Genomic DNA, 25,213 nt, shown 5'->3' with positions numbered 1-25,213 from the left:
ATATTTTAAACAAAAGTATATAAACATCATGTTTATACAAAAATACTGAACTGCTATGAACACTGTAACCCTCAGACAATTTGAGAAAGGCAAGAATAAAAATTGCATTAGGTAGCAATCAATATTCTCTATTTAACGTTGTCTCTTCAGATATGCCTGAAATCCGGACAGGAAAATTTATGTCATCTATCTTGAGGTTAACTGGAGAAAAATGCATTCCATATTTTTCAGACAATGGTTTATAGGGCTTACATGGTGATAAGCACTATTAATCAGACAGGATGCCGGTCAGAATTTTTCTGTTAGTGGATACAACAAATTTCCTCAACTTCCAAAATTATCAGAGGATCAATTCAGTGGGATCAGGATAACCATTGTAGTATTTTTTCCCCCAGGGAATATTGGGGCTATAGGAGAAACTGGATAGAAAGTTATCTGGAAAGTTGTCTAATTTGCTTTATTATGGGGAAAGGGTGGGTAAGAATAATATTCTAATAAAGGAGTGCATTTGTAGCTCGGGGTTGAAATGAGGGGTCCTTTATGCTCTCTGACTTGCTTGTTTTCTTGTAGACGTTTTGTTACCCAAACTAGGTAACATCATCAGTGCTAGTAAGGAGTGTAGTTTGTTGTTTATATTTTATTGCTTTCTAAGAATAATAATAATTTTCTTATGGCTACCACCTGTACAGATTTGTCCACTGCTGTAAGAACATATGGAAATTTGAGTGGATATTCTATAAAATTGGATGTTTGCTCAGTATTTCTTAGATGCTTATGTAATCCACATTCACTTTACAATGTTCTATATTAGGGCTAAAAGCAGTGTTATGATGAGCAGGTAAAATTCCATTTCTTCTTTATTTAATCCATAGAATACACCATTTGTAGAATTTAAAAACTAGATAAAAGAGCATATTAAATGGCAGGTGTATGAAGTTTTTCCATAAACAATGTCGGAACAAAAAAAATCCAAATTACAAAATATTAAAAATATGTTGGTACATTAACATAGCATTCCACTAAAGCATAAAGATACAGGTATAAAGAAAAATTGTGCCACTTACCTATTATTATTTTTTGCTGTTTCTAGGAATGTTTTATTCTGTACATAGGACCATTCTGTACAAAATATGAAGTCTACATTTTTATTACTCATTACAATAAAACAAAGTACAATGTATGTACAATATTAAAATGAAGCCATACTAAAGCCACACAAAAGAAGACACTTGTAATATTCTTTTGACATTCCTGATGTACAGGCATAAGGTTCTGGAGAACATGGGAAGATAGGTAACACTGAACTTTATGAAGAGTAACAATCACCAAAACTGTTTTTTTATTTGTACACTTTATTTGGGATGAATTTGTTTTAACAATAATTTAATACATAACTTGTATAGAGCATAACATGGTGATAAGAAGGAAGCCAAACAAATGAATACTACTAAATCTTAGTATTGCTTAGGCAAGTTTGTGAACTAGCCTGATATTTCTAGAACAAATTGGGATGGCAATAATGCTACCTGCTCCAGAATAGTTGGTTTTTGGTGAATGTTTATCTTCAGTAAAGAGCAAAAGTAAAATTTAGACAGTGAAAGATCTTATATGCTGAGCGTTACACAGTCAACCAAACATTGATATACAATATTTTCTCAATCCCCCATTCCCCAAGTTAAAATTAGACTGCTTCTTCTCAAAACCCTCTTTCATGAACCTACTGAACAGCCAAATTATAAAGAAAATATTCGATAAATTATCAGCTAAAGATGGGAAGTTCAAACAATGGCATATCAAAATACATACAGACATTGCTTTATGCAATTATAAAAGCACCCTTCCCCTCATCAAAACGGAGAAGATATATTTAAACTGCTTTTAATTATTTGTATTTCATTATGGCAAAGCATATTATTTATTTTCAAGTTTAACAGGTATTATTTTCACAAAAAATAGCTATTTTGTTTGAAGCTTGGAGTGGTATTTATATTCAGTTTTTTCTTATCACGAATTCCCATCATTCTCACCTGATATGATCTATTTTTAATTTTCACTATATACTTTTGGACTTTTCATATTTGAAATCAACCAGGGCCCTGGTCCCAAAATGCCTGCTTTGTAAAGTATTTATTATGGATCAAGATATATTAGTTAAAATAACTATTTTAAAGAAATTGCAAATTTTATAAGTGGTAGAGATAAGAAAAAAAAATTACTAATTCTAAATCAAATTGGTCTGAAACTGCCCTTGAGTTACTAAAGTCTAAAATACTGGCTACCCTTAGAGCAATCAAATATTAAAGACAAAGCACAATACATTTTTTTGAAAATTTATTTGTGCTTTCCCATCTAGAAGAGATAAAAGAAAACTCAACATGCAAGCAATGTTTTGGAATACATAGCAGCATTTGAAGATCAACAGTAATGCAGATGGATTTTCTTTTTTTCTTGAGGTGTGCATGTTCTCGACACTTATTTCATCAAAATATATACTGACAGCAGAATTACTATAGTTAACTTCTCAGCTTTTAAAACATGTATCTGAAAATGCTGGAATGCCATTTGAGGGAGTTTGTCTATGCTAAATTTTCTAAGATGCATCTCTCTAAACAATAACATCCAGAGAAATGTATCCAAAATAATCTATGTCCTGATGTCTATAACAATTCTTAGCAGGTAACATATTCCATACACTAAAAACTTTAAAAAAAAAGAAATAAAAACGGGAAAGTCATTTTGATAAAAAATAATTCTGAAACCAAAAAATATATGCAATTACTTTAAAAATGCTATTTACTTTTAGCCAAGGCAGACATATTTTTATTTTTAGGAGCACAACTTCTTTACCAGCTCAGTTCCAAAATATTTTGTACTTCATGCTAACGGACCAGAAAATATGGCTTCAATCCATACAAAGTACTCAACCAAAAGTGTCTTCTATCTGGAACCAAATTTGGATTTAACCATTTCTCTAGAAATTAGACGTGATTAAGATTGTCATGAAAATTACCATTCTGTAATAAAGAATTAATAACTTTCCAAACTGCCAGAATATATCAAGGCAGTAATGCATTTTTTCCCCTCTTCAGGTATTTTTCTCCCCCGATTTATAAAATGCTCAATAGTTATATATGAATTGAGAAATGTGACCATTGCCATGGTACTAATGGCAGGCAGAGATGGAGAGAGGAAAGAGAGAAAGAAAATAGGCTCCGTTCATCTGGCACTGGTCTTGTGCAACCTTCATTATTTCAGTGGACTTACATAAGAAAAGCCATGCAAGGTCACTTCATCTTATCCTCGTTATAAGCTGATCAAAATAGGAAAAAACATGGGACTCCTGTGTAATTGTCACACATGCATTTCATTGTATGACCATGGATATTATGGGGAAAAACCTGAAACTGCAACCAATTTAAATTTATTAGCACATGTACGGATATGAAACATGATAGACATTATTGTTTCATGCCTTTTTCTATAGAGAGCTGCTATTAATATACAAACAAATAATTATGTTTGAAGAGGCCTGAAATATCTGAATGGTTGCTCAGCAGCAGTGCTTGATAATTTGCTCTCCTTTCAACAATAACTGGAGAAAATGCATGCTTCCCACTGGTTGGTACTATGCCAACAGCACCAAGAAAATGTCTTTAATACTAATCAACTCAAGCTTCTGATTACAGAATTAGGTAATTCACCATTGTTTGAACTACTTATCTTGAGCTGCTTACACTGTATTGAAATTATTGCCTAACAGAATGGGGTTGAACAAAAGCTTTGACTTGTGTGTAACTGATCAGTATGGCACAAAAAAAGGTAAGTTCTCTACTGCGGAACAGAGTCCAGAAAAAAATTGTTTTTCTCCAAATAAGATATCACTTGACTAGTCTAATGCCCATCATGTGATAGTAGATCCTCAGCTCGGCAATGAGTCTCCAAGGCTTTCATGGTATAGATATCCTGAGGCAATTCAGACTTGCGTCGTACTATAGGACGTTCCCTTTTTTGCTCAGTCAGTACCTGAAATAAAAAAAGCAATGTTTAAAGAAAACAGAGATTTCTTACACCAAAAAGTGCCTGGTTTTTATTTATTTATTAATAAAATTTATGGGATGCCCACCATACCATAGGGTAACTCTGGGTAGCTTACAGTTAAAACATAAAAAGTTAAAATCAAACATTAAACAAGACTGAAAAAGCATTAAAAGAAAGCAGATTTCAGTAGAATAAAAACACCTGATCTGTCATTTTTGGATTTTGCCATACCGTTCAATGGCATTCCCCTGAAATTGTTTCTGTTTGTTTCCGATGCTCCAGGAAGTCATTCAGTACAAAGTTTATTTGCTCTATCGATTTCATATAGAGTAAGTAAGCTTATTGTTGTAACCACAGATCATAATATACAGTGTGTCATAAAATACACTAAAATAACAGTAAAATACAAAGACTATTTAATAAGAATATTAGATATAAAATGGTTACAACAAAACAAAGCCAAAGATACAATTACGAATTTAAATATTTATTTCTAAGTTTTGACAACTTGGTTGCTGACAGTTGGAAACATTAGTGCAAGAAGATAGTTGAATTTGATAGTTCAATTTTCCCTTGAATTCACCTGCTCTCAGTAATTTTAAATGAGATTATCATTTAAATGATATTATCATTATCATTATGGATGTCCTTGGATAGAGGTGATGTCCAACAGGCAGTTTACAAAATCTCTTATCAAGATATATGGAAGGCATGGTCTGCAAACAAAGGGATCTTAAAGCCTTTCTCAATGAAGCAGTGGTTATATTGACCAGGAATCTATACCATTTGAACGTAAGTCCTCAGGGTACATTTACACTGTTATTATACAATTATAGACTATCATTTAGTTTATACCCAGGTTGCTGGCACAACTGTGGTTGCTAAGCAAGGACTAATTGTATGAACCTAGTATAATGTAGATGACAATAACCTTTGAGAGGTAATGGATGCCCCTAATGACTCTGGTACATCTAGCAGGACTATAGTGAGAAATATTGTGGCCAGAATTGTGTAATATTTGGTCACAACATGGTATAAGCCATTCAGGTTTAGGATGGAGGCATTTGCTATATCTGTCAGCTGGGTCTTTTCCTGGTCTCTTATGATAGCCACAAAATACATGAAATTAATGAAGAGGGCAGGGGAGTGCAAATTCAAGGTCTCATAATGTAAGTGGTAATAGATACTTTATCAGATCCTCTCAATAGGAACTATTTGAGCCAAGGTGCCCAAGCAACAGAGACTAAAAGCACCTGTTTCTTCTCTCATGTACTTAATCTTTATTCTCATGCTCTGCACTGGTATTCAGTTTGTTGGCTACATACAAGTGTAGCTTGTATTCGTGACCCGACAAAAGCGCGCATGACAAAACCACGACGTCAACGCGGCAACAATAGCGTGGCAACAGAAGGGCGATTTACAACAGTGCGTCAATTTAAGTTAAGGTAAGGGTTAGGTTTAGGGTTAGCGTTACGTTTAGGTTTAGGTTTAGGGTTAGGTTGAGGTTTACAGCGTGCTTCTGTTGCTGCACTGTTGTCGGCGCAATTCAGCGCTCATTCATCGGAGCGCTTTAGAACTCGCAGTTTTGTCACCACGTTTTAGTCGGGCGCGCTTTTGTCGTTCGCCCTTTTGTCGATGAACCACTTGTATTAAGTTGAACTCACAAATTTTATTTACCATTTACCAAATGGTAAATAAATAAATAAATATTTAAATAGCAATAGCACTTAGACTTATATACTGCTTCACAGTGCTTTACAGCCCTCTCTAAGCGGTTTAAAGAGTCAGCATATTTTACTGACCGTGGAAGTATGGAAGGCTAAGCCAACCTTGAGCCAGTGAGAATCAAACTGCCGGCAGCTGGCAGCAGTAGTCTGCAGTACTGCATTATAACCACTGCACCACATGGCTCTTTAATATTTAATATTCTTCAATAAATACTGTTATAAAGCACTGCACTCCAATAAGACTTATAAAGTTTTATAGCATTAAAAACCATATTTTAAGAATGTGTTTTCAGTTACATGCTCCTTAACTCTTCTGTTTTCGAACAATCAATAAGCATGGTGAAAAATGGGTAGCACATCATTACTTGTGCTGACAAAGCACAAAACCTAATGACACGCCCTGCCTCCTGAGAAAATCAAACCACCTATTCAGATATCACATTTACAATCAGTCATTAAGTGAAAAACAAAACAGAGTTTTGAAGTGCTTTAAAATAATGATTTATTCAATAGCCCCATATACACATTTTGACAGTAATGTTTCAGTAGTTATGGGTATATTTTTTAACCTTTTTTTTTTTTTTTGGCCTCTTAAGCATTTTAAGAAACATGAACATTACCAAAGTCCCAGGCCTGGAATTCTTGACTGTTTTTTTGTTTGTTGTTTGCAAGCCTTTAATGCTATACCCATTAGAAGCATTTATTTTAGTACTTTGTGCAAAAGAATGAAAAGTTCAGTTATTATGATGTTGTTTTCTATCTTTTCTTCTTTATGATCTTGGGTAAAACTAATTAGAAGTAGTATGTTAGTTTATAAGCTATAGCATAAATATACAATTATTCAATTCAAATACAAAAGTGGGACCAAATTTAGCATGTATTAAAACCATTCTGCTAACAAGCAAATGGAGTGATAATTTAAAAATTACTAAAATTATTCTGCTAATTTCAATTTCTTGCAATTTCAGAGACGAATTGTACAATTCACGATTAAATAGTTGAATCAAATTTGGAAAAAGTAAGCTATTTCTTTCTCTCTCTCTCTCTACAGGTAGTCCTCAGTTAACAACTGCTGATTTAGTCACTGCTCAAAGTTACAATGGTGTTGAAAGAGCGGTAATTATGACTGATTCTAAGGTTCCAGCCATCTAAGCACCTTTATAGTCACCTGAGCATGAGCCGGGCACATGGCAACCAGTTTGCACTTATAACAATTGCAGCATCCAGTAGTCACCTGATCACGACTTGCGACTTTCCCTGCAGTCCTCCCCACATGCAAAGTCAGGAGGAAAACTGGCAGGGAATGTCGCAAGTTGCATGGGTAAATCTCCCCCACCCATGCATCCTCCCTGAGCTTTACCACACTTCCACTACACTTCCCTGGTCACTTGGTCACCCTCCCCAGTTACTCATGCACCCTCATGCACCAGTAAGCCTCCCCTATCCGATAGCAGCATCCCGAGTGTTGCTGAGCTCATGCTGCACCTCCCTGCTATACTTGCACATCCAGCAGCAGCCACCACAAGCCCAGCATGCGTGTCTCACCTCCCTCCACCACCTGCACACATCCAGCAGCAGCTACCCCATGCCCACTGCTCCTTTCACTTTGCATCTTCTCCCACCTGGCAATAGCCATTCAAGCCCCTGCTGTACTCTCACCACACCTCCCCCACCACTTGCTCACCCTTTCCTACCCAGCAGCAGCCACTTACTTGCTTGCTAGCCTTCTTGCAAACTACCTAAGACTTGCAACTTCCTGCTGGCTTTTCCACTGACTTTGGTTCTTGGAAGTCAGTAGGAAGCTGCAGAGAGGTATTCACTGAATGACCCATAGCCCTCCTTTAATGATGGTAATAATACAGGAATTGCCATAGCTAAGTGAAGTGGTCAGGTGATGTCACACTTTCCAAGTGCATTGCTTAGCTGCAGAAATTCCAGCTCTAAATGCTATCTTAACTGGAGGACTACCTGCATATGCTTACCAGACAAGCTTCTTCCTTCACTCCCTTTGTCAGCACCTGCAAGTCTTCAATAAAAGGCCCATCTGTTTCCATTGCAACAGGACTGCTCACTAGAGAGGTGTCACTATATACTGAGTACTAACCAAATACAAAAAGTTATGTCAGATTTTTTTTATAGCAAATCTCAGATCCTTAAAATTGTTAGAAGCTACAACAATTCAGGTACTTCATTGCCAGAAATGTTAACATCAGTCCACCTTTGGATGAACAAATCAGAAATAAAATGTAACTTGATTTTTTTATAAGCAAGAGATTTGACAAAGCTTCAGGGAGATTAAAAGGAAGAAATTCAAAGAGCATTTTATTTATGGAATTTCATTATTAGAGATATTGTCATGGCCATTAACTTCGATGGCTTTAAAGGTTACTTCATAATGGAAAATGATCTTGTTGGTCATTACTAATTAGGGCAATAAAGAAATAGTGGAAAATAACTAAGAATTGCTATGACTATAGATTTATTCTATGTGCAGCTAGGATCAAATGATATTCTGAATTCCAGATGCTACAGAGCAAGAATGGCAAAATCTGTTTTTTTATGAATTTGGTTTTTTGGGGGGGAGGGAGAGGGATTCTAGGCTATCGTATGGTTCCTATGGTCAATGGAAGTCATTAAAGGATATAAATATAAAGCTACATTCCTACAAAAAAGAGTAAATAAATGTTACTTTGGCAACCTTTATTCTTCCAGTGAGATCTAAATTAAAATATTCATCCTCAGAGTGCCTTACCTGAGGATTTGATTTGGCTAGATTTTCTATTTTGACCCAAGCTTCTTCCCGTTCCTTCATTTTTAGCTTTTCCCTAGGGGAGAAAAGGACATTCACACATACTATGCAATGCTTAATGAACATAAAGGAATTAAATTAACACGAAAATGATAGGAAATACAGGAACTTTTCACATTTATTGTTTTTGAAATGTTGCATACATTATAAATAGAACAAACTCCTTTATAGTGAGGGGACAATAAATATTAGAATTATGGATAAACAATAATCCAAGAGGAAAAAGGGCAGGAAGCAGAGATTTAAACACACACACACACCGGGGGGGGGGGGGGAACAGAGGGAGAGACCATTGTTATAATCAGCTATACAACTGCTGATTTGTTATTTTCTCTCCACTGCCCACATTTTTTATAACTTAAAGTATGAACCATGTATGGGCAGGCAAAATGAATAAAATATAACAATTCATATTAAATTGAATTTGTAAAAGACATTCTTTGACAAGTTTAATATTTTTAAATTCCTCTTTACTTTACATTTGAACAAAAACTGTTAATGAATGAATATCAGAATGAAGCCATTGGCTATATCTTTCAAGCAAAACTTTGTTTAGTCATAAGCAATATATTCAATTATGAATATATTGCTTAATGAATAAATATATATATAAATAATATTTAAGTATAAATATTTTAAGTAATTAAATGTTTATCATTTCATTCTAATTCTTTCTGAATATGCTCAAAATTTTCATTGATGATTCTGAAGAATTACTACTCTATTCTTTATTCATATAGCATAAGAAATTATTTGAATTTTATTCTCCAAAGATGTTTTAACTTGGAAGCCAAGATAAGTAATACTTTTTGCAAACTGATTGCTTGTTTTACTATTACTTTTAATATGGGAAAGCATGGATGAAATGAGATTGTTTGACAAACTGGAATCCTGGCAATCCTGGTGACAGATGAGATATTTTCTCACAATTTTGTATTTTGGAATTTAATGAGAAAAAGAATCTCAGACTTTTATTTATTTGTTTATTTATTTGATATTTAGGGGCCATCTATGTCCTCACAGAGTGACTCTGATTTAAAACAGGCAAGGATAGGTAAAGTTGACATTGACAGTTAATTAAAATTCTTTTCTTAAGAATTTCGTCTCAAAAGCCATTCCATTTTGAATCAAGACTGGTTTCACTTACCATTGAGTAAATAGTATATACAGATAATCCTTGACTTACAGCAGTTCATTTAATGACCGTTCAAAGTTACAATGGCATTGAAAAAGCAACATGATCGTTTTTCACACTTATGAACTTTGTAGCATCCCTATGGTCATATGATCAAAATTTAGATGCTTGTCAAATAACTCATATTTATGATGGTTGCAGTGTCTCAGGGTAATGTGATCACCTTTTGTAAACTTCCGACAAGCAAAGTCAAAGGAGAAGCCAGATCACTTACTAATTTAACAACTGCAGTGATTCACTTAACAATTATGGCAAGTTAAGTCATAAAACCAGGCAAAACTCACTTAACAACTGTCTCCCTTGGCAACAGAAATTTGGGGTTCAAGTGTGGTCATACATTGAGGACTACCTACCCTGTTTTCTCCAAAATAAGACCTCCCTGGATAATAAGCCCAATTGGGCTTTTGAGCGCATGCGCTAAAATAAGCCCTCCCTGAAAATTATGCAACACAGCAATAGCCATGAGGTGACCACGTTCTCTGCCTCCTGCACCTCAAAAATAGTAAGATCTCCCTGAAAATAAGGCTAAGTGCTTATTTCAGGGGTTGAAAGAAAAGAAGACCCTCTTTTATTTTCGAGAAAACACGGTACATCTACAAAAATGCAATACAAAATTTATAACAAGCACAGCAGGAGGTTTTCACAGGTCTTAAGAATGGTAAATAAAGGTGAGAATACATTAAGAAGAAACTCACTTAAGTTTTTCTGCTTTAAATTGCTGAGTGCAGTCATCAAACAATTTTTGGTTCATTTCCATGAAAAGTTTCAGAGCATTGTAAATCAAGCCATGTATTGTCCTATAAAGTAAAAAAAGAAAATGATGTAAAACAGATTCAGGCTTTGCAGTGCATATAGTCACAAAAAGCCCCAAAGCAAATGGATGTTTCCATTAGCTAAAAGCGGCACACAGAAACTAAAGATTCAATGAGGAATATAATACTTACGAATTCTGTGAACACACACCAATGTGTTCTGCATCTGTGCAGTTGAACATATCCCAGAGTTAGAATGTTTGGCAGGAAACTGCCATCTTGCCCACTACATATGCACTGGGAATGGTTTCTGCTGATTCTGTTAGTTGCTGTGGAGATATCCTCAGAACCAGTGATGCACAGCACCTAACAGGGATGGATAGTAGGCTGTGTGAATTCACAGAAGACCACTTGAAGAACCACAATTCAGGTCAGTAACTAGTTCTTCATCATCATGGTCTCTGAAATTCACACCAGTGGGGGAATAGTAAGCTGCATCCCTGAATATGGGAAGTGGCCCAGAGATTTATAGATGGAAAAAAAATGCTTTTTCAAATTCTATCTCCCTTTCAGAGCAGAGATTCTTATATCCAATATGCCTCATTATGTCATCATGATGATAAGTATGACTAATCTAAAGAGGCAAGAGTAACCTTTTGTCTGCTTCCCTATAACAAAAGAATGACATGAAACTTGCTGAAATCTCTTAAAAGTTAAAAGCAAACCCTTGAAGGACGTTCAGGATGTGGAGTGATGATCTAAAATAATGACTGAGAATGGAAAGAAGGATGGTCAAATAATTATCTAAATCAAATGGAATTTTGAGATTGACTTTGTAAGAAAATTCTGACAAGAACTAGCTTGCTATAAAAGATAAAAAGAGATGGGTCTGAACATGTGATACAGAGCTCACTTATTCATCTGGATGATAAAATGTTTTCTAGGATAAATTCGAGATAAATTCCAAGTGGTAAATAGCAAGGAAAAAGAAAAATAATATGAATAATTTCATAAAAATTTGTCTAACATACCAGAAAACATAGAACTACCATATTCACAGAAATAGTATTCAGCAATCACCATTAGAAAAATTATTAATGAAACAAAAATCAAACTGGCATTTTTCATTTTTAATAAAAGGAACAGCAGATGAGGGAGCTTTTTCTGGATGTCTCTCTTTCAGTCAGGCTTGACTACTCCCATATAAATAGACAAGTCCATGACATTTTCCTGGCAAATCTTTTTTGGAAATAGTATGCCATCTTTCAAGGGCTGAAAGGAAATGACTGGTCCAAAGACATTCAGTTGGCTATTGTGTTTAAGGCAGGACTAGAACTTGTAGTCTGCTATTTCAGTGCCTTTAACTAATTACTAAACTGGCTCTCATATGAGGAATATATCAAGTATGAGGATCAAAACATCTTTAGTATAACATAGAAGATGTACAAAAGCCAGAGTCTTCAATGACTTTACAAAACATCAGAGGGAAGGTGTTAGTCAGAAGGGTACAAAAAGATTTCCAGGGACACAGTAAAAACAGACATGAACAAGTGGAGAAAATATGTAACAGAGATATTACCAAGAACTGCATGTCCCTCCATAATTGATGAAAAAAGAAGAAGGCTGGTCTGAGAGACTGCCAAGAGGCCTACAACAACGTTAAAGTAGCTACAGGAATTTCTGGCAAGTATTGGTTGTGTACTATATGTGACAACAATCTCCCATATTCTTTGTATGTCTGGGCTGTGGGGTAGGGTGGCAAGACGGAAACATCTCCTTACAAAGAAAAACATCCAAGCCTGGTTACATTTTGGGAAAACTTAAATCAAGTCTGACAAAAGCATGTGTTATGATTTGATGAGATCAATTTTGCCATAATTGTTGTATGTTTTTATTATTATTTTCCTCACTAAAAGATTTCAGTTTGTTTTTCAATTGAATTGCACAGCTTACATGTTATATTAAATGTAGAAAAAAATTTGGTGGTGATTTATCTTGGTCTCATTTTTTTTACATCGCAAAAAAACATTTTAACAGGGGTCTTTAGATTTTTTTATATCCACTGTATGAAAAAAACTGTATGATACATATTTGTCTTATGTCTTAACAAAAAAGAATTGAAAAGATTAATGTGAAGTATGATTACTCTATGGATTTGGACAGGAAGATGAATCTACCACAAGAAGTTCAAACTCTGGGAAGTTCAAATGGTGGTTTGAGCAGACACAGAATCTATTGGTGTGGATCACAGAGAACAAAACCAACTATTACTTTTTATTAGTAAATCAAACTCCTATTTCTACTCCATATTAATATGCAGATAAGTTTAAGAATTGAAGTCTGGCATAATTTTGCATAAAGCAAATTCCACACAGCAACTTTTGCAGAAAAGATATATTCATCCCCAAACAAGTAGCTGTAGTGTAACATGATTATCCTGACAATGTAAACATACCTAACTGAAATATATATTACAAATATTTCATGATAAAAATTCCCAATGAACACAACTATACAATCTAAAAGTCTATATTCCATTATAAACATATTTGGGGGCAAATAATTAGGTTGCTTCATCAACTCATATATCAAACTAATATAGCAATTTAGGAACTGACATTGAAAAATATAAAAGTCAGACTACAATCATTTAAGAGAAATTAAATTATTTTGTTCAAATAATCTCATACAGACTCAAAAGCAAACCTGTAATAATTACACTGCTTACTTACTTTGTATTTTTTAATGGTAGATTTATTCAGCATCCTTGGTTTTACCCTATAGGCAATTTTTAATTTATTTGAAGCTTATAGAAGAAACTAATTTTATTTCCTCTCTTCTACATAAAACATTCTTTTATGGCTGAAAGTTCTACCCACTTTCTTAGCCACATAACCTATTATCCACCAAAAAATAATCCCTTTGTTATACTGTAAGACAAATTATTGATTTGAGGGATTGTACGGCAGAGCTGATTGATGGAATGGCCTATAAACCCATAAATAAAATTAATAAATATAACATTTTTAAAATAGTGGATCTGGGGAGCAGGATGTACAAGCACGCATTTGTATTACCCCTGTATATTGAGCATTTGGCAGATAGTGGTGTAGAAATGCTCTCATGTTAATCTGATACTTAAGCCTTTTGTATGTTGTGCCAATGTCAAACTTGGGTAGGGGGTTGGTCTAGATGACCTACAAGGTCCTTTCCAACTCTGTTAATCTGTCTGTTTTAATTTGTCAGCTCTTGAAGAAGGTGAGCTGAAAATTCAGAACGAATTTCACATGGAAGGTTCTGCACATTTGCTCAGTCCCTTATAAGATGCAACATATAGTTTCACTGATTGCACTGAAGGAATAGCGTCATGTTCTTTATATTCATGGGAAATTCAAGGGCACTAGGCAAACACTATCATAATTTATAAAAAGTCTTCCAACTGAGCTGTTAGATTTTATGTATCAAGAAATATAAAACAGAAAGATTCTTACTTGTTCCAGTGAGTCTTTGAATTTCGATACAAGGATGGAAACATGATAGGTAAAATCTTAGCTGCATTGTCACTGATTAAGCTCATAATATATTCATTATTCCAGTAGTATAGTGCTCGTTCTGCCACCTAAGGTACATGAGATAGTTAGCCATTTAGCAACTTATACAAACCACAGAATTTCTACTATATTCTCTTTTTGATGATGCAATTGTGCTTTGATCTTATTTGAACTATTTCTAGCAGTTCATCTGTTCTCTGCATGCAATGTCTATTGTATAGATGGTGGTATGTGATTGGTATCTGCTAGAACTGCCACTACTCAACTATCTAAAGCTCATAGAAATGTAAGAACGCATCCCTTTGCTAATATCACAGAAAAGGTCTTCACAACTTATAGCATCAGATCTAATGCATTTTCTGCCATGAGTTTGTCTTGGAAAAGCTGCAGCATGCTGCATTGCAATATATTTACAAAGCATACAGGTAGTTCTCAGTTAACAATTGGGATCAGTATTTCTGTCGCTAAGTGTTGTAGTCATAAAGCATATTTTCATGTGAACATGCCACTTAGTGACAGTAGTTCCAGCAATCTTCAGTTATCTGCTTTAAGCAAAGCCTTAAGTGACCATGAACTCAGACTTCCTGCCAGTTTCCCCATTGTCTTTATTTGTGGGAAGCCGGCTAGAAATATCACACATCATGAGCCTTTGCCTGCAAGATGCTGTTCTGGCCAGAAATCTGAACTGGTTGCTGAGCACACAGATCATAAACATGTGACTGCAGGCCTGCTACACCACCCAGAACATCAAGGACCAGTTGTAACGATGACTCATCCAGCACTGTTGCAAGTTCAAATGGACACTGAACAAGTGATCATTAAAGACTGCCTGTAATTCGAAGTGACTAATAACTGACTATTGGCATGCCATGTTAATTTTTTTTAAAAACCCCACAGAATTAAAATGACCAACCTGAAAGTGTGGACTCGAGACGCACTTTGCTAGCTGCCTGAAAAGAGGTTCCATAACCTTCACAAATTCAGTTGGTTCAATAACATCTAAAATTTCTTCTAATTCATTTAAAAACATAACTTCTTTTGGACTGTGAGTCTTTGGCCAGTATTTGAGTAGCGCCATCACCACCTGAAAAATAAAATATGCAAATATCTAAGTTTCTATTTGCTTGCCTCAAATATTACACTTATATATCATTAATGCCATATATAATACATATTCTTATAATCAGTGGGCATTACAAGGAAACTTTTGATCTTTTGACCGAGTTAGCTTGAAATATTGACTTCAGCAAACATGACTGAACAAAGTTTTGAAATTTTCACAAACAGTGATCTCAAAGAAAGAGTACTGTTTATTCAAGTGAGAAATTATTATTTTCTTATTTAGAACTTTTTTGTGTATGTGTAGCAAATAAACCCAAGTCAGTTAAGAGAAAAATAGCATAGTGATTGGGGCTTCTGGACATTAAAATGTCTTTTATTAATTCTTTTCTAAATCACCAAATAGTACAGTATTTAAAACCAGTAATTAATTAATAATAACTAACAATTCAAGTAATACTCAATGGCTTATTGCCTGTATAAACATAACTTATTTCTATGTATATTTATTTGTATTCTGCCTTTATTATATTTACAAATAATTTATGGTGGCGAACATATATAATATTCCATCTTCCTCCTATTTTTTCCACAACAAAACTGTGAGTGGGAGAGTTACTGTCCCAAGGTCACCCAGCCAGCTTTCATGCTTAAGGCAGGACTAAAATGCATGGTCTTGTTATTTTTAGTCTAGTATCTTAACCATTAGATAAAACTGGCTCAACAATGAGGTAAAAACCCATAATAATAAAACTTCCATGTAGAAACATAAACAACAAAACCAAAGAATAAAGGATTATTGCTGATTTAGGTTATGTTGCTATTTAGAGCTTCAAGGCTTAATAAGAAATTAAAACATTTATATTTAAAATGTTCATGATATAAAGGTAAAGTACAAGTGGGAATGAATTATTAAACAATAACATTTCTTTTATTATTTTGATGTCTTTTATTATTTCTATTTTCTTCTAAAACAATGCAATCCAGAAAAAGAAATTTTAAAATGAAATATGTGTATCTATATGTTTGCTAATTAATGTGACTACTTTTATAGTAGTAGATTAAAACCAGAACTATATATACAGATATTATTCTGTAAACTAACTGTAAATCAATTTTAAATAATTTTAAAGGCACATTGTCTTTCTGTTTAAATTGTTCAAGCTGTACCATTGTGAACATAAGATATGACTAGTGCACTGTGCAAGTTAGCTGTTGCAGATGCCTAAGTAATAAGATCACAATTTTTAAATTATGCTGTTTAACTAATTAGATAATATAAGGAAGAAGAAAAACTAGACTTACTGGCTCAGTAAGTGTGCTGTCCTTTTCTAAAAACTGAACTACGCAGTAAGCCAGCTAAATTGAGAGAAGAAAATGTTATTAAGATGGGGTTCAATAAAAATCTAACATATTAATATTGAATGTTTATCTAGGGTAAATAAATAAAACTGAATTTCAAACTCAAAAGACCACAAAAGAAAAAATATCATCTCAAAAAATTAGAATATCGTGCAAAAGTTCATTTATTTCAGTAATGCAACTTAAAAGGTGAAACTAATACATGAAATAAGACTCATTACATGCAAAGCAAGATAGTTCAAGCCGTGATTTGTCATAATTGTGATGATTATGGCGTATAGCTCATGAAAACCCCAAATCCACCATCTCAGAAAATTAGAATATTACATGCAATCAATAAAACAAGGATTGTACATAGAACAATATCGGAACTCTGAAAAGTATAAGGACTCATATATACTCAGTACTTGGTTTGGGCCCCTTTTGCAGAAATTACTGCCTCAATGCAGTGTGGCATGGAAGCTATCAGCCTGTGGCACTGCTGAGGTGGAAGACCAGGATGCTTCAATAGCGGCCTTCATGCAATCCTTTTTTTACTGATTGCATGTAATATTCTAAGTTTCTGAGATGGTGGATTTGGGGTTTTCATGAGCTGTATGCCATAATCATCACAATTATGACAAATCACAGCTTAAACTATCTTGCTTTGCATGTAATGAGTCTTATCTCATATATTAGTTTCACCTTTTAAGTTGCATTACTGAAATAAATGAACTTTTGCACGATATTCTAATTTTTTGAGTTTCACCTGTATCTAAAAAATAAAAGTAAAATCACCAGTGGAGAAAAATTTAAAACCACAAATAATTAATTGTTCTTAAAAATGCCTGGGAAAAATAAAAAATAACGACTTAGTATTCAAAAACCAATGCCATGTACAAATAACAGGTACCGTAACTGCATAGATTTCTCCAAAGAAATATTTTTGAGGCCCCAGATAATGAGTCGAGTAATAAACTTTCTTCTACTCATGTAGTGATGCCACTACATTATTTGCCATGGCACCCTCTTTTTTGGGGATCGTGAGTGTAGCTTAGTACTTAAAATTCAGATTAATCCTGAAAGTAATATATATGTACCCCCATATATAAATAGTTGGCTGAATATGATGAAGTAGTTTGTATACTTCAGACCACAACAATATAATTCATTTAATATTCCAGGTTCTAGATCCATGATGCCAAACCTATGACACACGTGCCACAGGTGGCACGTGGAGCCATATTTGCTGGCATGCCAGCCATCAGCTCCGGAGGGCATACATGCTCCAGCCAGCTGTTTTTCGGCCTTCCAAAGAGCCGGGGGAGGCCATTTTCGCCTTCCCTAGGCTTCAGGAAAGCTTCCAGAGGCTGGGGAGGGCGAAAAACAGGCCCAATTGACCAACCAAAAGTTTGTTGTCAAACTTCCAGTTGGCTTGTTGGGGCTGTTTTTCACCCTCCCCAGGCTTTAGGAAGGGTGAAAAATGGCCCCAATGGGCCAGCAGGAAGTTTGGAAACGATTCATTTCTGGCTTCCGGGGGGCCTCCAAGGAGTGTTTTTGCCCTCCCCAGGTTTCAGGAAAGCCTCTGGAGCCTGGGGAAGGTCGTTCATGCATGCGCGGGAGAGGGGTTGTGCATGCATGTTCAGGTGGGTGGGTGAGGATTGAATTGGTATGGGTACTTGTGCGTGCACAATAGCGCACATTTGTGGTATGATGTAAGAAAAAGGTTCGCCATCACTGTTCTAGACATTTCAATGTTGCACTAACTGTGACAATTAAAGCTTGAATTGAGAAATTTAGTTTTCACATGCAAAGTACCTTTCTGAGTCTTCTATTATTATGCTTATCTATTTCATCAGACTATGAGATATTATATTATATTTCAATGCACATTCATACAAAACAGGAGATCACACAAAAATCTTAGAACACAGGTAGAGCAAATCTAAAAATGCTGAAGTGGAAATAATATATATGGCTACTTTCCATGCCAGTCTGAACTCACATAATCCACAGGTAGAGAATAAAATTATTTCAAAAAATACTAGGCATTTATTTCAATTTCTTTCTCTATTGTTATATAAATAAATATAATACTGTTCATTAATTAGTACTGTTAATTATGTTCTTACTAGCAACGGATCAATTTGGGGCATTAATCTTACCTGAATTTCTACACTAGACTCCACACTCTACTCCCACCAAGTTGTAGCTACTAACATGCAAAGATTTTGATTTCTGTACTCCACTAGATGAAGCATATTTCTTTATAATCACATAATGTACTTCTATCACTTCAAGTGAGGTGTGTTCCCCAATGAAGCAGTAGTAACCTACATTATTCAAATAAATGAAGCTATATGAAACACTACTGAAGGTTACAATATTAATTATATTCTACAAGTAATCATTAGAACATGAAACTGTGTCTGTAGAAAAATGCACATCACTTTGCTTCTTGTTAGAAAAATGCCATGCCAGTTACTGCAGATATTTTTTGTTTTACGATCCTGTAATCCTTTTTATCGGGCTGGAGTCAGGGTGACTGAACTGAGTTGACTGTTTACTGGCCAGATGCTCTTCCTGACATCTATGTGGAGTTTGCAGCAGATACTTTCTCTTGAGCCCTAATTCAGAAACATCTGTCACTGCCTAAGATTGAACTCTTAACATTCCAAGTGGGAGTCAAGCATCTTCACCTCTAGATCACTGCACCACTCTTCTAATTTATTTTTAAGGACTAAGGACAGAGAAAATACTCAAACAAATACCCACAAAGAAGCATTTTACTACTTATCCAAGAAGTGCATATTATTCTATTTTAGCTGTTTTCTTGAGAAAGCCTAAAATGTTTGAAATTAAAAAATCTTCAACTTAAACAAAGCAATTTAACCATTAAGTAAATAAAAAAAGTAAGAAAACATACGTTTTCAGGATTAAAAATCATTTTCTTTATCTCATAGTTTCCTACTTAAAATGTACAGTTATGTAATTTATGAATAATATGAAAATAACAAGTACACATCAAAATATTTACCTGTGGATGATAGACACTGAGTGATTTTACTTTGTGCAAAGGTAGTAATACCTTGAGAAGGAAAATTTTGTGCTCTTCTTTTAGTGGTAAGGCAAATCCATTGATTATACTGAAGAAGAAAAAAAGTGTTTAGGAATGAGAAAATCTATCGCATTGCTGCATTTCAATTTCATTTTTTAAAAAAGGAAAACATATTCTTCCATTAGCTTTAAGATGTACTTTCATTCAAATGTTTTTGATAGACTTCTTAAATAGCTTACAAATACAAATAGACGATAATTTAGGAATTATTTCCCAGATTTCTGTAATGGTAAAGCACTACCCCATTTTGCTACTCCAATTCCAGTGAGACTTTTTCAGTTATAACTGACAGAAGCTATGCAAAATGTTTATTGTTTTGTTTTGTTTTAGACGAGAGGGCAGACCTGGCATGTATTACTGAGACCTGGCTGGGCCCAGAGGGAGGAGTCCCCCTTGTAGAACTGTGCCCAGAAGGATTTCAGGTGCTACATCAGCCGAGAGCCCAGGGAAGGGGTGGGGGTGTGGCCGTTGTTATCCGGGAGTCGCTAGTTCCTCGTAGGGTCCCTGCTCCGGAGATTGTCGGGTGTGAGTCTTTGCTGTTAAAGTTGGACCTCAAGGGTCAAGTGGGTTTGCTGCTAACGTACCTGCCTCCCAACAGCGTTGCAGCAGCCCTCCCCTCGCTCCTCGAGTCAGTAGCCGAGCTGGCAATTGAGTTCCCTAGGTTGATGGTCCTGGGGGACTTTAATTTGCCGTCGCTCGGTGAAAACTCTGATGGGGCGCAGGAGTTCATGGCTTCCATGACAGCCATGGGCTTGACTCAAGTAATCCGAGGCCCAACCCATTCAGCGGGACACACGCTTGACCTCGTATTTCTCTCGGAGCAGTGGATGTGTGATCTTGGTCTGAGGGGGAGTGACACCATACCCCTGTCGTGGTCAGACCATTACCTACTGAGGCTCGACTTCCGGAGGCCAAACCCCCACTGTAGGGAGGAGGAACCGACCAGGTGGTTCCGCCCCAGGCGTCTTATGGAGCCAGTAAGGTTCCAGACAGAGCTTGGGGTTATTCCTGATACTTTCGCCCACAGTCCGGCAGAAACCCTGGCTGCTGCGTGGCACTCGGCAGCGTCAGAGGCCCTCGACCGGATTGCGCCACTGCGGCCCCTCCGAGGCGGCGGATCCCGGAGACCCCCTTGGTTCACCGAGGAACTCCGGGAGATGAAGCGCCGGAGGAGATGCCTAGAGCACCGTTGGAGGTCCGACAAGTCCGCATCGAACCGAGCAATGGTAACCACCTGCACCAGGGAATATACTAGGGCACTTAGGGCAGCTAAAAGATCACACATAGCCTCCCTGGTCGCATCCGCTGAGTCCCGCCCAGCCGCCCTGTTTAGGATAACCCGCTCCCTATTGAACAAAAGGGAGGCGGGGGAACCCTTGCAGGGCAGAGCTGAAGAATATGCCCAATTCTTAGCGGACAAAATTGCTCGGTTTCGGACGGACTTGGACTCCACACCCGCAGTTCCAGCCGAGACCCAGGGGGACCAAGTTCAACAGCTCTGGGTTGAGTTTCAGGAGGTTACCCCCGGGGATGTGGACAAGGCCATGAGAGCTGTGAGTTCCTCCACCTGTGCCCTGGATCCGTGTCCCTCATGGCTGGTTTCTAACTGCAGTGAGGTGACACGAGGCTGGATCCAGGCGGTTGTAACCGCCTCTCTTCGGGAGGGGAACTTCCCCGCCGCACTGAAGGCGGCGGTGGTGAGACCCCTCCTGAAGAAGCCATCCCTAGATCCAGCTGTCCTTAACAACTACCGCCCGGTCTCCAACCTCCCCTTTCTGGGGAAGGTTGTTGAGAAGGTGGTGGCCTTCCAGCTCCAACGGTCCTTGGAGGAAGCAGACTACCTAGACCCCTTCCAGTCAGGCTTCAGACCCGGTTACAGCACTGAAACCGCCTTGGTCGCATTGATGGATGATCTTTGGAGAGCCAGAGATGAAGGGCACCCCTCCATCCTGGTCCTCCTTGACCTTTCAGCGGCTTTCGATACCATCGACCATGGTATCCTTCTGCGAAGACTGCGGGAGGTGGGAGTGGGAGGCACCGTGTTACGGTGGTTCTCCTCCTACCTCTCGGACAGGTCGCAGTCGGTGTTAGTGGGAGGGCAGAGATCGTCCCCAAGGCCCCTGAAATATGGGGTGCCGCAGGGTTCGGTCTTATCCCCCCTACTATTTAACATTTACATGAAACCGCTGGGAGAGATCATCCGTAGGCACGGGATTAGATACCATCAATACGCGGACGATACTCAATTGTATCTGTCCGCCCCGTGCCAAATCAATGAAGCGGTTGACGTAATGGACCGGGGGCTTGAAGCCGTCATGGACTGGATGAGGATTAACAAGCTTGTGCTCAACCCAGAAAAGACCGAGTGGCTGTTGTGTTTTCCTCCCAAAAATTTGGCCATTAATCCAACACTCAGGCTGGGGGGTCAAATTTTACACCCCTCAGAGAGGGTTCGCAACTTGGGAGTCCTCCTGGACTCACAGCTGTCATTCGACCATCATATAGCGGCTGTGACCAGGGGGGCATTCGCCCAGGTACGCCTGGTGCGCCAGTTGCGACCCTACCTGAACCGGGAGGCTCTCACAACAGTCACTCGGGCCCTCGTGATTTCTAGGCTGGAATACTGCAACGTGCTCTACATGGGGCTGCCCTTGAGGAGCATCCGGCGACTTCAGCTAGTGCAGAACGCAGCCGCGCGAGTGATCGCGGGTGCACCCCGATTCACCCGCATTACACCTATCCTCCGCGAGCTGCGCTGGCTACCTGTCGATCTCCGGATGCGCTTCAAGGTGCTATTGATCACCCATAAAGCCCTACATGGCAGTGGATCTGGATACTTGAGAGACCGCCTTCTGCCAATTACCTCCCTGCGACCTATAAGATCTCATAGGTTAGGCCTCCTCCGCATTCCATCGGCCAGCCAATGTCGGCTGGCAACCACAAGGAGGAGGGCCTTCTCAGCAGCGGCCCCGACCCTTTGGAACGAGCTCCCCGTAGAGATTCGTACCCTCTCCACCGTCCAGGCCTTCCGCACGGCCTTGAAGAACTGGCTCACCCGTCAGGCCTGGGGATAAGGACCATTACCCCGCCCGAATGTTGTATGCATGTTGCTTATTATTTTATTATGTGTTGTCGTCTTAGTGCTGTATTCCCCCCTTCCTGGTTTTCTGTGAGCCGCCCTGAGTCCCCTCAGGGAAAAGGGCGGCCTACAAATAAAATCAATTCAATTCAATTCAATTCAATTCAGTCCAAGATCCAATTTATAAAACCCAGAACCCATTTAAGTTACAGCAGCAGTATTGATTATGAAGTATAACTATTAAGCAATTTACCTTCCCAATATTTCCAGTAATTCTGCTATGCCATTGTGATGTTCTGTCTCATAAATAAACCTGAGAAAACAAATTCATTATCATCAATGGTGCAATGTATTCAACAATATGCTTAGTTGGATAAAAGGCACAAACATAACTTACTTTCATCAATTTAAAACCATATTGTGCATATTGGTAGCTTCAGAATTTTTATTGTTACTCACCCTCTGCAAAAGTAAAGCATGTTCTAAATGCAGACATAGCATAAATAGCTGTATATTTGGCTGGCTGAGACAGGTAGTCCTCAACTTACAACCACAACTGAATCCAACATTTCTCTGTTAAGTGTGACATTTGTTAAATGAGTTTTGCCCCATTTTATGGCCTTTCTTTCCACAGTTAAGTAGGAGAAGAATCACTGTAGTTAAGGTTGTTAAGCGATTCTAGCTTCCCCATTGACTTTGCTTGTCAGAAGGTTGCAAAAGTTATCACATGACCCCTGGGACAATGTAACTGTCATAAATATGAGTCAGTTGCCAAGCATCTGAATTTTGATCACATGACCATGGGATGCTGCAATGGTCGTGTCAAAAACTGTTTTAAGTCACTTTTTTCAGTGCTGTTGAATGGTTGTAAGTTGAAGACTAAATGGAGATCGCTTCTGAATTTTGTGTTTGAGGTGGGGGGGGAATGAAACTTTTATTTGGTGTTTTACTGATTAGATTGATTTGTTGTTATAGACATGGCTAGTTTATGTAAAAAGTAAAAAGTTGAGGTTTGATGTTAATGCTTTATTCTACTACAACAGAGGGAGTAGGAAGTCAAAGCTTTTCTCCCTTCCCCCTCACTTTTCTTCCTCCTTTTCATCCCCATGTGTCCTAATATTTGCTTTTATGTTTTTGTATTTTATCTTTGTATTTTATTCTATAATCTAATAAAAATGTTAATAAAAGAGGAGTACCTGTATCACATTTTTTTAAAGAATAACTGAAAAACAGAGAAAACAGAGATACTATTTTATGTTTGGATCTATTTTATAGCTGCTACCATTGGGTTTTTTTTGCATATAGGTCTAGAAGCAGACATTTGGGTCAATGATTTAAGGTAAGTAAGGCTTCTAGCAATCTCACATACAATTTTAATTCCTAAAAAGGGGAAAAATAACCCTTCAAAACTACAATCACTGGAGACACATTTAACCGCTCTTGGCTGTTGCTGTTGAACTGATTATCATATTTTTCGGAGTATAAGATGCACCAAGGTTTTGAAGAGGCAATTTTTTAAAAAAAAAAGGTTTTGCACTCTGCAAACCTCCCAAAAACGGCCTGTTTTTTGCAAAAACAGGCCCGTTTCCCCCCCCCCAAAAAAGGGCGTGAATAGCACTTAGGAGGCTTGTAGAGTGTTCCAGCCCCCCTCAAATGAGCAAAAAACAACCCATTCTTTGCAAAAACAGGCCCATTTTTGTCAAAAAAGGGCAGTAGGAAGCTTATAGAGTGCTCGGGGGGGGGGGGGGGAGGAATTTAGCAAAAAAAAAAAAAAGCCAATTTTTTGCTCATTTTTGCCTTCCCCAGGCCCCAGGAACTCTCTGAAGCTTCCTGCAAGCTATGCACGGCCATTTTGATGAAGGGGTGGGGTTTCGGGAGGGGAAAAAAATGCTATATTCAGTGTGTAAGATGCATCCAGATTTTCAGCCTCTTTTTTGAGGGAAAAAGGTGTGTCTTATATTCCCAAAAATATGTTCTTTAAAATACATTGCGGGGAGAGGGAGAGTTTGAAACTTACATATTGGGAGGTCTATTATTGCATTTTGGCATGAGAATGCACTTCAACCCTTATCTTTAAATATTTGGCAATTACATTCAGATTCGTTTCTAATAAAGGCAAGCAAAAAAAACCCACAACAAACCATAGATAAAGAAAACATTGTTGTGCGGTCTCACAAATTTGATTAAATTCTTTATATTTGCTAACTATTTTGGAAGGCAAATCAGGGAAGATCATTAGGCTTTTACTTGTATATTCCAGCAGTTTTGATTTTCTAGAGAGCTGCAGGATATTAAGATCCTCCTAAATATCTTTATTACAATTGGACATGATAAGGTTGAAATCTTCATGAAACCTAGCATATTGCATTAATTTCAAGAGATTTGGAATTGATTCACTGAGATGGTTCTCAGCAATGTCTACAAGAAGCTTCTCATCAGCAATATAATGAAGATAGAAAACTCTGAGCTTCTTCCTCCATAAGTGGTCTTGAATCTGTAAAAGCTCACTTTAGTGTGCCAGAATGTATTTTTTTGAATTTTTGT

At 37.3% G+C, this 25,213-nt stretch overlaps 1 protein-coding gene across 5 annotated transcripts in view; it reads right to left on the bottom strand.

Annotated features, from left to right (window-relative positions):
- Window positions 1-839: 839 nt before the first annotated feature.
- The window catches only part of PPP2R5C (protein phosphatase 2 regulatory subunit B'gamma), a 63,318-nt gene continuing 38,944 nt past the window's right edge, over window positions 840-25,213 (bottom strand). For 3 of the 5 annotated variants that reach the window (XM_032234384.1, XM_032234393.1, XM_032234409.1), the window contains 9 exons: window positions 22,923-22,982; window positions 19,510-19,618; window positions 16,437-16,490; window positions 14,986-15,156; window positions 14,013-14,140; window positions 10,465-10,566; window positions 8,518-8,590; window positions 7,748-7,864; window positions 840-4,023 (listed from right to left, as the gene is read on the bottom strand). In XM_032234384.1, coding sequence (XP_032090275.1) covers window positions 3,892-4,023; window positions 7,748-7,864; window positions 8,518-8,590; window positions 10,465-10,566; window positions 14,013-14,140; window positions 14,986-15,156; window positions 16,437-16,490; window positions 19,510-19,618; window positions 22,923-22,982 — 946 coding nt within the window. In that variant the 3' untranslated portion in view covers window positions 840-3,891. The remainder of the gene's footprint in view (window positions 4,024-7,747; window positions 7,865-8,517; window positions 8,591-10,464; window positions 10,567-14,012; window positions 14,141-14,985; window positions 15,157-16,436; window positions 16,491-19,509; window positions 19,619-22,922; window positions 22,983-25,213) is intronic. The other 2 variants (XM_032234401.1, XM_032234417.1) reach the window with 1 other exon arrangement.

This window comes from Thamnophis elegans, chromosome 1 (assembly GCF_009769535.1).
Source record: "Thamnophis elegans isolate rThaEle1 chromosome 1, rThaEle1.pri, whole genome shotgun sequence".
Classification (NCBI taxonomy): Eukaryota; Metazoa; Chordata; class Lepidosauria; order Squamata; family Colubridae; genus Thamnophis; species Thamnophis elegans.
The sequence above is the reverse complement of the archived record's forward strand: the minus strand, read 5'-3'. Positions and strand labels throughout refer to the sequence as shown.